The sequence below is a fragment of the Mustelus asterias genome, unplaced genomic scaffold (assembly GCF_964213995.1).
Source record: "Mustelus asterias unplaced genomic scaffold, sMusAst1.hap1.1 HAP1_SCAFFOLD_4708, whole genome shotgun sequence".
Classification (NCBI taxonomy): Eukaryota; Metazoa; Chordata; class Chondrichthyes; order Carcharhiniformes; family Triakidae; genus Mustelus; species Mustelus asterias.
The window spans coordinates 687-12,901 of record NW_027594651.1 but is presented as its reverse complement, the minus strand read 5'-3'; the positions used below and the strand labels follow the sequence as shown (position 1 = coordinate 12,901).

At 55.3% G+C, this 12,215-nt stretch overlaps 1 protein-coding gene across 1 annotated transcript; it reads right to left on the bottom strand.

Annotated features, from left to right (window-relative positions):
* Positions 1-1,197: 1,197 nt before the first annotated feature.
* Positions 1,198-11,939, bottom strand: LOC144491199 (integrin alpha-X-like). Its single transcript, XM_078208880.1, has 4 exons — positions 11,582-11,939; positions 6,654-6,764; positions 2,514-2,624; positions 1,198-1,861 (listed from the first exon to the last, which is right to left on the bottom strand). Exons 1-4 carry the CDS (start codon positions 11,666-11,668, stop codon positions 1,721-1,723), a joined length of 450 nt encoding a protein of 149 aa, XP_078065006.1. The 5' UTR covers positions 11,669-11,939; the 3' UTR covers positions 1,198-1,720.
* Positions 11,940-12,215: the final 276 nt, after the last annotated feature.

Genomic DNA, 12,215 nt, shown 5'->3' with positions numbered 1-12,215 from the left:
TCCCCTCCCCACGCTCCCTGCTCTTCCCTCCCACACTCCGCTCCCCCTCCACTCCCCTCCCCACGCACTCTGCTCTTCCCTCCCACACTCTGCTCCCCCTCCCCATGCACTCTGCTCTTCCCTCCCACACTCCGCTCCCCCTCCCCACGCTCCCTGCTCTTCCCTCCCACACTCCGCTCCCCCTCCACTCCCCTCCCCACGCACTCTGCTCTTCCCTCCCACACTCTGCTCCCCTCCACACTCCGCTCCCCTCCCCATGCACCCTGCTCTTCCCTCCCACACTCTGCTCCCCCTCCCCACGCACTCCGCTCCCCTCCCCACGCACTCCACTCCCCTCCCCACGCACTCTGCTCTTCCCTCCCACACTCTGCTCCCCCTCCCCACGCACTCTGCTCTTCCCTCCCACACTCCGCTCCCCCTCCCCACGCTCCCTGCTCTTCCCTCCCACACTCCGCTCCCCCTCCCCACGCTCCCTGCTCTTCCCTCCCACACTCTGCTCCCCTCCACACTCCGCTCCCCTCCCCACGCACACTGCTCTTCCCTCCCACACTCCGCTCCCCCTCCACTCCCCTCCCCACGCACACTGCTCTTCCCTCCCACACTCCGCTCCCCCTCCACTCCCCTCCCCACGCACTCTGCTCTTTCCTCCCACACTCTGCTCCCCCTCCCCACGCACTCTGCTCTTCCCTCCCACACTCCGCTCCCCCTCCCCACGCTCCCTGCTCTTCCCTCCCACACTCTGCTCCCCTCCACACTCCACTCCCCTCCCCACGCACCCTGCTCTTCCCTCCCACACTCCGCTCCCCCTCCACTCCCCTCCCCATGCACTCTGCTCTTCCCTCCCACACTCTGCTCCCCCTCCCCACGCACTCTGCTCTTCCCTCCCACACTCCGCTCCCCCTCCCCACGCTCCCTGCTCTTCCCTCCCACACTCTGCTCCCCTGCACACTCCGCTCTCCTCCCCACGCTCCCTGCTCTTCCCTCCCACACTCCGCTCCCCTCCCCACGCACCCTGCTCTTCCCTCCCACACTCCGCTCCCCCTCCACTCCCCTCCCCACGCACCCTGCTCTTCCCTCCCACACTCCGCTCCCCCTCCACTCCCCTCCCTACGCACTCTGCTCTTCCCTCCCACACTCTGCTCCCCCTGCACACTCCGCTCCCCCCCACAGAGTCTATTTAAACAGCGCACTGCGGAAAACAGTCTACAGAGTCTATTTAAACAGCGCACTGCGGAAAACAGTCTACAGAGTCTATTTAAACAGCGCACTGCGGAAAACAGTCTACAGAGTCTATTTAAACAGCGCACTGCGGAAAACAGTCTACAGAGTCTATTTAAACAGCGCACTGCGGAAAACAGTCTACAGAGTCTATTTAAACAGCGCACTGCGGAAAACAGTCTACAGAGTCTATTTAAACAGCGCACTGCGGAAAACAGTCTACAGAGTCTATTTAAACAGCGCACTGCGGAAAACAGTCTACAGAGTCTATTTAAACAGCGCACTGCAGTCCACAGAGTTTATTCACAGGGCACAGTGCATCCAACAGTCCACAGAGTCTATTTGAGGAGAGTGTTACTGTCTGTGCAGCCTTGGGAGAGGAGACGAATCTCAGGAAGTCCGGCTCTCGGTAAGAAGAAGGGAGTTAATATTTGGGCACAGACTGACGGGGGTCAGGTACGAATGATTGGGGAAACCCGCGTGACGTGTCCTTCTCTCCCCCTCAGGGTGCGGCAGCTGGAGGGTCAGTCGGAGCAGGGTTGGGAGCCGGGTTCAAAGGCACAGAGCTTTCAGCCGCGTCGCCTCCGGCCGCTGGACCGCCGTCCGCGATTCGCTCCTTATATTTCCGGTTAAAAAAACCAACCTGTGGAATTAAACAAACAGGGCGTCAGAGTGCGAGGGAGCTGGATTAACACCAGTACAGATACAGTCAGTAACACAGGGTGCTGGGGGAGAGGGGTTACTGAGTGACAGTGTGAGGGAGCTGGATTAACATCAGTACAGATACAGTCAGTAACACAGGGTGCTGGGGGGAGAGGGGTTACTGAGTGACAGTGTGAGGGAGCTGGGTTAACATCAGTACAGATACAGTCAGTAACACAGGGTGCTGGGGGGAGAGGGGTTACTGAGTGACAGTGTGAGGGAGCTGGATTAACATCAGTACAGATACAGTCAGTAACACAGGGTGCTGGGGGAGAGGGGTTACTGAGTGACAGTGTGAGGGAGCTGGATTAACATCAGTACAGATACAGTCAGTAACACAGGGTGCTGGGGGGAGAGGGGTTACTGAGTGACAGTGTGAGGGAGCTGGGTTAACATCAGTACAGATACAGTCAGTAACACAGGGTGCTGGGGGGAGAGGGGTTACTGAGTGACAGTGTGAGGGAGCTGGATTAACATCAGTCCAGATACAGTCAGTAACACAGGGTGCTGGGGGAGAGGGGTTACTGAGTGAGGGAGCTGGATTAACATCGGTAACAACCACACTTGGCACTTTGCACCTTCTAAGCACCTACCTTCCAGAGAATAATTCCAAGTAAAACCAATAAGATTAGCCCCCCGACTGCCCCTCCGGCAATAATCGGAAGCAAATTCACCTCCCGAATTATTTCCACATGCGTCGTCACCTGTAAAACACAGTAGCACCCGTCAGAAATATCAAACCCAATGTATTTCGCTCTCTCAGATGTCTAGTTCGACCACACTCGGAGCACCGTGTACAGTTCTGGTCCGGTTAGACCACACTCGGAGCACTGTGTACAGTTCTGGTCTGGTTAGACCACACTCGGAGCACTGTGTACAGTTCTGGTCCGGTTAGACCACACCCGGAGCACCGTGTACAGTTCTGGTCCGGTTAGATCACACTCGGAGCACCGTGTACAGTTCTGGTCCGGTTAGACCACACTCGGAGCACTGTGTACAGTTCTGGTCCGGTTAGTCCACACTCGGAGCACTGTGTACAGTTCTGTTCCGGTTAGACCACACTCGGAGCACCGTGTACAGTTCTGGTCCGGTTAGACCACACTCGGAGCACCGTGTACAGTTCTGGTCCGGTTAGACCACACTCGGAGCACCGTGTACAGTTCTGGTCCGGTTAGTCCACACTCGGAGCACCGTGTACAGTCCTGGTCCGGTTAGACCACACTCGGAGCACCGTGTACAGTTCTGGTCCGGTTAGACCACACTCGGAGCACCGTGTACAGTTCTGGTCCGGTTAGTCCACACTCGGAGCACCGTGTACAGTTCTGGTCCGGTTAGACCACACCCGGAGCACCGTGTACAGTTCTGGTCGGGTTAGACCACACTCGGAGCACTGTGTACAGTCCTGGTCGGGTTAGACCACACTCGGAGCACCGTGTACAGTTCTGGTCGGGTTAGACCACACTCGGAGCACCGTGTACAGTTCTGGTCCGGTTAGAGCACACTCGGAGCACTGTGTACAGTTCTGGTCCGGTTAGACCACACTCGGAGCACCGTGTACAGTTCTGGTCCGGTTAGACCACACTCGGAGCACCGTGTACAGTTCTGGTCCGGTTAGACCACACTCGGAGCACTGTGTACAGTCCTGGTCGGGTTAGACCACACTCGGAGCACCGTGTACAGTTCTGGTCGGGTTAGACCACACTCGGAGCACCGTGTACAGTTCTGGTCCGGTTAGACCACACTCGGAGCACTGTGTACAGTTCCGGTCCGGTTAGACCACACTTGGAGCACCGTGTACAGTTCTGGTCCGGTTAGACCACACTAGGAGCACCGTGTACAGTTCTGGTCTGGTTAGACCACACTCGGAGCACTGTGTACAGTTCTGGTCCGGTTAGACCACACTCGGGGCACTGTGTACAGTTCTGGTCCGGTTAGACCACACTCGGAGCACTGTGTACAGTTCTGGTCCGGTTAGACCACACTCGGAGCACCGTGTACAGTTCTGGTCCGGTTAGACCACACTCGGAGCACTGTGTACAGTTCTGGTCCGGTTAGTCCACACTCGGAGCACTGTGTACAGTTCTGGTCCGGTTAGACCACACTCGGAGCACCGTGTACAGTTCTGGTCCGGTTAGACCCCACTCGGAGCACCGTGTACAGTTCTGGTCCGGTTAGTCCACACTCGGAGCACTGTGTACAGTTCTGGTCCGGTTAGACCACACTCGGAGCACCGTGTACAGTTCTGGTCCGGTTAGACCACACCCGGAGCACTGTGTACAGTTCTGGTCCGGTTAGACCACACTCGGAGCACCGTGTACAGTTCTGGTCCGGTTAGACCACACTCGGAGCACCGTGTACAGTTCTGGTCCGGTTAGACCACACTCGGAGCACTGTGTACAGTTCTGGTCTGGTTAGACCACACTCGGAGCACCGTGTACAGTTCTGGTCCGGTTAGAGCACACTCGGAGCACTGTGTACAGTTCTGGTCCGGTTAGAGTACACTCGGAGCACTGTGTACAGTTCTGGTCCGGTTAGAGCACACTCGGAGCACTGTGTACAGTTCTGGTCCGGTTAGACCACACTCGGAGCACCGTGTACAGTTCTGGTCCGGTTAGAGCACACTCGGAGCACTGTGTACAGTTCTGGTCCGGTTAGACCACACTCGGAGCACCGTGTACAGTTCTGGTCCGGTTAGACCACACTCGGAGCACTGTGTACAGTTCTGGTCCGGTTAGACCACACTCGGAGCACCGTGTACAGTTCTGGTCCGGTTAGACCACACTCGGAGCACCGTGTACAGTTCTGGTCCGGTTAGACCACACTCGGAGCACTGTGTACAGTTCTGGTCCGGTTAGACCACACTCGGAGCACCGTGTACAGTTCTGGTCCGGTTAGTCCACACTCGGAGCACCGTGTACAGTTCTGGTCCGGTTAGACCTCACTCGGAGCACTGTGTATGGAGATAGAGAGGATTGTAGGAGCTGGAGGAGGTTACAAAGATAGGGAGGGGATGTAGGGTGATGGAAGGGGTAACAGAGATAGGGAGGGGGTGTAGGGGGCTGGAGGGGGTTACAGAGATAGGGAGGGGGTGTAAGGGACTGGAGGGGGTTACAGAGATAGGGAGGGGGTGTAGGGGGCTGGAGGGGGTTACAGAGATAGGGAGGGGGTGTAGGGGGTTGGAGGAGGTTACAGAGATAGGGAGGGGGTGTAGGGGGCTTGGAGGGGGTTACAGAGATAGGGAGGGGGTGTAGGGGGCTTGGAGGGGGTTACAGAGATAGGGAGGGGGTGTAGGGAGCTGGAGGAGGTTACATAGATAGGGAGGGGGTGTAGGGGGCTGGAGGAGGTTACAGAGATAGGGAGGGGGAGTAGGAGCTGGAGGAAGTTACAGAGATAGGGAGGGAGTGTAGGGGGCTGGAGGGGGTTACAGAGATAGGGAGGGGGTGTAAGGGACTGGAGGGGGTTACAGAGATAGGGAGGGGGTGTAGGGGGCTGGAGGGGGTTACAGAGATAGGGAGGTGGTGTAGGGGGTTGGAGGAGGTTACATAGATAGGGAGGGGGTGTAGGGGGCTGGAGGAGGTTACAGAGATAGGGAGGGGGTGTAGGGGGCTGGAGGAGGTTACAGAGATAGGGAGGGGGTGTAGGGGGCTGGAGGAGGTTACAGAGAGAGGGAGGGGGGTGTAGGGGGCTGGAGGAGGTTACATAGATAGGGAGGGGGTGTAGGGGGCTGGAGGAGGTTACAGAGATAGGGAGGGGGTGTAGGGAGCTGGAGGGGGTTACAGAGATAGGGAGGGGGTGTAGGGGACTGGAGGGGGTTACAGACATAGGGAGGGGGTGTAGGGGACTGGAGGGGGTTACAGAGATAGGGAGGGGGTGTAGGGGGCTGGAGGGGGTTACAGAGATAGGGAGGGGGTGTAGGGGGCTGGAGGGGGTTACAGAGATAGGGAGGGGGTGTAGGGGGCTGGAGGGGGTTACAGAGATAGGGAGGGGGTATAGGGGCTGGAGGGGGTTACAGAGATAGGGAGTGGGTGTAGGGGCTGGAGGAGGTTACAGAGATAGGGAGTGGGTGTAGGGGCTGGAGGAGGTTACAGAGATAGGGAGGGGATGTAGGAGCTGGAGGAAGTTACAGAGATAGGGAGGGCGTGTAGGGGCTGGAGGAGGTTACAGAGATAGGGAGGGGGTTAGGGGGCTGGAGGAGGTTACAGAGATAGGGAGGGGTGCAGGGGACTGGAGGGGTTACAGAGATAGGGAGGGCGTGTAGGGGGCTGGAGGGGGTTACAGAGAAAAGGAGGGGTTGGAGGAGGGGTTACAGAGATAGGGAGGGGGTGTTGGGGGCTGGAGGGGGTTACAGAGATAGGGAGGGGGTGTAGGGGGCTGGAGGGGGTTACAGAGATAGGGAGGGGGTGTAGGGGGCTGGAGGGGGTTACAGAGATAGGGAGGGGCTGGAGGAGGTTACAGAGATAGGGAGGGGTTGGAGGAGGCTGGAGGGGGTTACAGAGATAGGGAGGGGGTGTAGGGGGCTGGAGGGGGTTACAGAGGTAGGGAGGGAGTGTAGGGGGCTGGAGGGGGTTACAGAGATAGGGAGGGGTTGGAGGAGGGGTTACAGAGATGGGGAAGGATTGTTGCTTCAATGGGGTCTGTGAATCTGGGGTGAAGAGTTTCACGGGGTGTCGGCAAGGGGCAGCAGACGTTTGAACCCTTCTGTCTGTGGAGAGGAAACTGGGGGGGTCACCTACATTTAAGTAAAGGAACCGATCGTTCAACGTCCGCTCTACCCCGTGGATATATTTCTGTTCATCGAATGAGAGTCTCCCCACCGTCTGCAAGTCATGGGTGTTGCCTTCTGTCTGGAAGACAAGCACAATTAAAACCCTCACAACAGGATATCCTGTTCCCTCATCGCCCCATTCAAAGAACAAAGAAAATTCCAGCACAGGGACAGGCCCTTTGGCCCCTCCTGAACCGACCATGCTGTCCCCCGACTGAACTAAAACCCCCTACCCTTCCGGGGACCGTATCCCTCTATTCCCATCCTATTCATGGTTTTGTCCAGACGCCCCTTAAAACTCACGACCGTATCCGTTTCCACTCCCTCCCCCGAGTTCCAGACACCCACCACCCTCTGTGTAAAAAAACTCGCCTCGTACATCTCCTTTAAACCTTGCCCCTCGCGCCTTAAACCTGTGCCCCCCGAGGAACTGACTCTTCCACCCTGGGGGGAAAAAGCTTCTGACTATCCACTCTGTCCCTCATAATCTTGTCGACTTCTATCAGGTCTCCCCTCAACCTCCAGTGAGAACAAACCAAGTTTCTCCAACATCTCCTCACAGCTAATGCCCTCCAGACCAGGCAACATCCTGGTAAATCTTTTCTGTAACCCTCTCCAAAGCCTCCACATCCTTCTGGTAGTGAGGCGACCAGAATTGAACACTATATTCCCAGTGCGGCCTAACTAAGGTTCTATAAAGCTGCAACATGACTTGCCAATTTTTAAACTCAATGCCCCGGCCGATGAAGGCAAGCGTGCCGTATGCCTTCTTGACTACCTTCTCCACCTGCGTTGCCACTTTCAGTGACCTGTGTCCCTGTACACCCAGATCCCTCTGCCTATCCATACTCTTAAGGGTTCTGCCATTTACTGTATATTTCCCAATCTGTATTAGACCTTCCAAAATGCATTACCCCACATTTGTCCGGATTAAACTCCATCTGCCATCTCTCCGCCCAAGTCTCCAACTTAAGAACATAAGAACATAAGAAATAGGAGCAGGAGTAGGCCATCTAGCCCCTCGAGCCTGCCCCGCCATTCAATAAGATCATGGCTGATCTGACGTGGATCAGTACCACTTACCCGCCTGATCCCCATAACCCTTAATTCCCTTACCGATCAGGAATCCATCCATCCGCGCTTTAAACATATTCAGCGAGGTAGCCTCCACCACCTCAGTGGGCAGAGAATTCCAGAGATTCACCACCCTCTGGGAGAAGAAGTTCCTCCTCAACTCTGTCTTAAACCGACCCCCCTTTATTTTGAGGCTGTGTCCTCTAGTTTTAACTTCCTTACTAAGTGGAAAGAATCTCTCCGCCTCCACCCTATCCAGCCCCCGCATTATCTTATAAGTCTCCATAAGATCCCCCCTCATCCTTCTAAACTCCAACGAGTACAAACCCAATCTCCTCAGCCTCTCCTCATAATCCAAACCCCTCATCTCCGGTATCAACCTGGTGAACCTTCTCTGCACTCCCTCCAATGCCAATATATCCTTCCTCATATAAGGGGACCAATACTGCACACAGTATTCCAGCTGCGGCCTCACCAATGCCCTGTACAGGTGCATCAAGACATCCCTGCTTTTATATTCTATCCCCCTCGCGATATAGGCCAACATCCCATTTGCCTTCTTGATCACCTGTTGTACCTGCAGACTGGGCTTTTGCGTCTCATGCACAAGGACCCCCAGGTCCCTTTGCACGGTAGCATGTTTTAATTTGTTTCCATTGAGATAGTAATCCCATTTGTTATTATTTCCTCCAAAGTGTATAACCTCGCATTTCTCAACGTTATACTCCATTTGCCATATCCTCGCCCACTCACTCAGCCTGTCCAAATCTCTCTGCAGATCTTCTCCGTCCTCCACACGATTCACTTTTCTGATCTATATCCTGTTGTATCCTCTGATGGTCATCATCGCTATCCGCAAATCCACCAATCTTTGCGTCGTCCGCAAGCTTACTAATCAAACCAGTTACATTTTCCTCCCAATCATTGATATATATTACAAACAGCAAAGGTCCCAGCACTGATCCCTGAGGAACACCACTTGTCACAGCCCTCCATTCAGAAACACACCCTTCCACTGCTACCCCCTATCATCAAAGAACAACAAAGAACAATACAGCACAGGAACAGACCCTTCGGCCCTCCAAGCCCGCGCCGCTCCCCGGTCCAGGATTGAATCCTGAATCCAGGATCCCCGCCCAATTTTCCAGCCTATCTACATCCTAATATCCTATCCCCGAGCTGTCCCTCACAGCTACGATGCTTTGTTCATCACAACCTATTAACTCACCCCCACCCCCCGATTCCAGACCATGTGATCTCCAGGGAGAGGCGAAAACCCAGAGTGAAAAACCCCAGGGCCAATATGGGGAAAAAAAATCTGGGAAATTCCTCTCCGACCCCCTGAGGCGATCGAAACGAGTCCAGGAGATCACAATGGCCCCGATCGGAAAATGCTTCCCAACCCTAGTCATTTCCACTTCCACGAACACCATATGAATTCCCTGCCCCCTAACCCTTCACCTCCAAAACCAACTTCCAATCACTCCATTTCCAAATCTATTCACTCCCGGGTTTGGGGGGGTTGGAGAGGGCCTCATAGACTAGTTCAGAATTTATTTTCCGTCCCAAACTACCCCCTCAGGAAGGGGTAAGTGAGCCACCATCTCGAACCCCCTGCAGTCCCCTCCCTCTGTCTGGTGTAGGTGCACCCACAGCGCTGTTAGGGAGGGAGTTCTAGCCAGCTGCAGTGAAGGAACAGCTGATATGTTCCCAAATCAGGATGGCGCGGGGGGGTGGTGGGGGGAGCTCGGAGGGGGAACTTGCAGGTGGTGGGTGTTCCCCATGCGTCTGCCGCCGCCTCCACCCCTTGTCCTTCTAGGTGGCGGGTTTGGAAGGTGCTGTGGAAGGAGCCTTGGCGAGTGGCTGCGGGGCATCCAGTAGTTGGTGTACACAGCTGCCACTGTGTGTCGGTGGTGGAGGGAGTGAGTGTCGAAGGTGGGGGGTTAGCCTGTCGATCGAGCGGGGGGGAGGGAGAGGAGGGAGTGAGTGTCGAAGGTGGGGGGTTAGCGTGTCGATCGAGCGGGGAGGGAGGAGAGGGGGGGCTGCTTTGTCCTGGATGGTGTTGAGCTTCCCCAGTGTTGTTGGGAGCCGCACCCATCCAGGCGAGTGGAGATTATCCCCTCACACTCCTGACTTGTGTCCTTGTCGATGGTGGGACAGACTTTGGGCACGGGGGGAGTCAGGAGGGGAGTTATTCTCCGCAGGATTCCCAGCCTCGGACCTGCTCTGGGAGCCACAGGATTTATCTGGCTGGGTCCCGGTTCAGTTTCTGGTCAGTGGGAACCCCCAGGATGTCGATAGTGGGGGGGAGGGGGGATTCAGCGATGGAAATACCATTGAACGTCAAGGGGGGAGATGGTTAGATTCTCTCTGACTGGCTGGGACCCAGTTTGATTTGATTTGAGTTATTATTGTCACGTGTATTGGGACACAGTGAAAAGTATTGTTCCTTGCGCGCTCTACATAGACAAAGCATACCGTTCATAGAGAAGGAAAGGAGAGGGTGCAGAATGTAGTGTTACAGTCACAGCTAGGGGTGGAGAGAAAGATCAACTTAATGCGAGGTCGGTCCATTCAAAAGCAGCAGGGCAGAAGCTGTTCTTGAGTCGGTCAGTACGTGACCTCAGACTTTTGTATCTTTTCCCCGATGGAAGAAGGTGGAAGAGAGAATGTCCGGGGTGCGTGGGGGGGTCCTTAATTATGCCGGCTGCTTTTCCCCGAGGCAGCGGGAAGTGTAGACAGAGTCAATGGATGGGAGGCTGGTGATGGGATTGGGCTACATTCACGACCCCTTTTGTAGTTCCTTGCGGTCTTGGGCAGAGCAGGAGCCCCAGACCAAGCTGTGATACAACCAGAAAGGATGCTTTCTATGGGGCATCTGTAAAAGTTGGTGAGAGTCGTAGCGGACATGACAAATTTCCTTAGTCTCCTGAGACAGTAGAGGCGTTGGTGGGGCTTTCTTAACTATCGTGTCGGCGTGGGGGGGACCAGGACAGGTTGTTGGTGATCTGGACACCTAGAAACTTGAAGCTCTCGACCCTTTCTACTTGGTCCCCGTTGATGTAGACAGGAGCATGTTCTCCTTTACGCTTCCTGAAGTCGATGACAATCTCCTTCGTCTTGTTGACATTGAGGGAGAGATTATTGTTGCCAGTTCACCAGATTCTCTGTCTCATTCCTGTTCTCCGTCCCGTCATTGTTTGAGATCCGACCCACTACGGGGGTGTCGTCAGCAAACTTGGAAATGGAGTTGGAGGGGAATTTGGCCGCACAGTCAGGGGGTGGATAAGGAGTAGAGCAGGGGGCTGAGAACACAGCCTTGTGGGGCACCGGTGTTGAGGACGATCGTGGAGGAGGTGTTGTTGCCGATCCTTACTGATTGTGGTCTGTGGGTTGGGAAGGTCAGGATCCCAGTCGCAGAGGGAGGAGCCGAGGCCCGGGCCACGGGAGTTTGGAGATGGGTTTCGTGGGAATAATGGTGTTGAAAGCTGAGTCAATAAATCGGAGTCTGACAGAGGTGTCCTTGTTGTCCAGGTGTTCCAGGGTTGAGTGCAGGTCCAGGGAGGTGAGTCGGTCGGTCCGTGACCTCAGACCTCTGGTTCTGGTTCATGGTTACCCCCAGGGTGTTGATAGTGGGGTTTGAGTTTCGATCGAGCGGGGGCGGGGGGGAAGTGAGGGGGGGGGCTGCTTTGATCTGGACGGTGTCCCTCCCTCAAAGTTAGGGTGTGGCTTTGCACGTGACGCCCCCAATAACGGTCGCGTACAACTTCTCCGAACCCCTCCACCCGCTGTCCTCTCCCTCTCCCACCCCCCACACTTTACCTCGGTTGTCTCATTCAAGGATAAGTATCCCCGGAGTTCAAAGGTCAGGAGCATCTCCTGCGTCAGCTGATCGACCACGCAGAGCATCACCAGGCAGCTCTCGGCTTCACAGTCCTACGTAGCCGGAGAGAGAGAGAGAGAAAGATTTAGTGAGTGACATCCTTGCCTCGCCTTCCATCCGACTGCGATTCTAACGACACACTGGGGATCTTTGAACAATAACAAACGAATCAGCTCAATGTTTAGCGATCGATGTACTTCACCACGGGAAGATACAATTCTTAACTGCCAACGTTTCTCTGTTCGCTCCAATCCAAGCAATATTCATCTTATAGACTTCAACTCCTCTTCAAAACCTGTTAGCAAACAGGATGAAGGAGAGAGAGAGATTCAGAGACAGAGAGAGAAAGAGAGACAGAGAGCAGCACAGAGAGAGGGAGAGAACACAGAGAGAAAGAAAGAGAGGAACAGAGAGAGGCAGAGGGAGAGAAAGAGATGTAGAGAGAAAGACAGAGTGAGAGAGAGAGAGACAGAGAGAGAGACACACAGAGAGAGAGACAGAGAGAGAGACACACAGAGAGAGACAGAGAGAGAGTGAGGGAGAGACAGAGAGGGAGAGAGACAGAGAGGGAGA

Coding starts and splice junctions, on each gene's coding strand:
- LOC144491199 (XM_078208880.1), bottom strand. CDS start 11,668: ATGCTCTGCGTGGTCGATCAGCTGACGCAGGAGATGCTCCTGACCTTT. Junction 6,765..11,581: donor CCTTGAATGAGACAACCGAG/GTAAAGTGTGGG, acceptor CTTGTCTTCCAG/ACAGAAGGCAACACCCATGA. Junction 1,862..2,513: donor TTGGAATTATTCTCTGGAAG/GTAGGTGCTTAG, acceptor TTAATTCCACAG/GTTGGTTTTTTTAACCGGAA.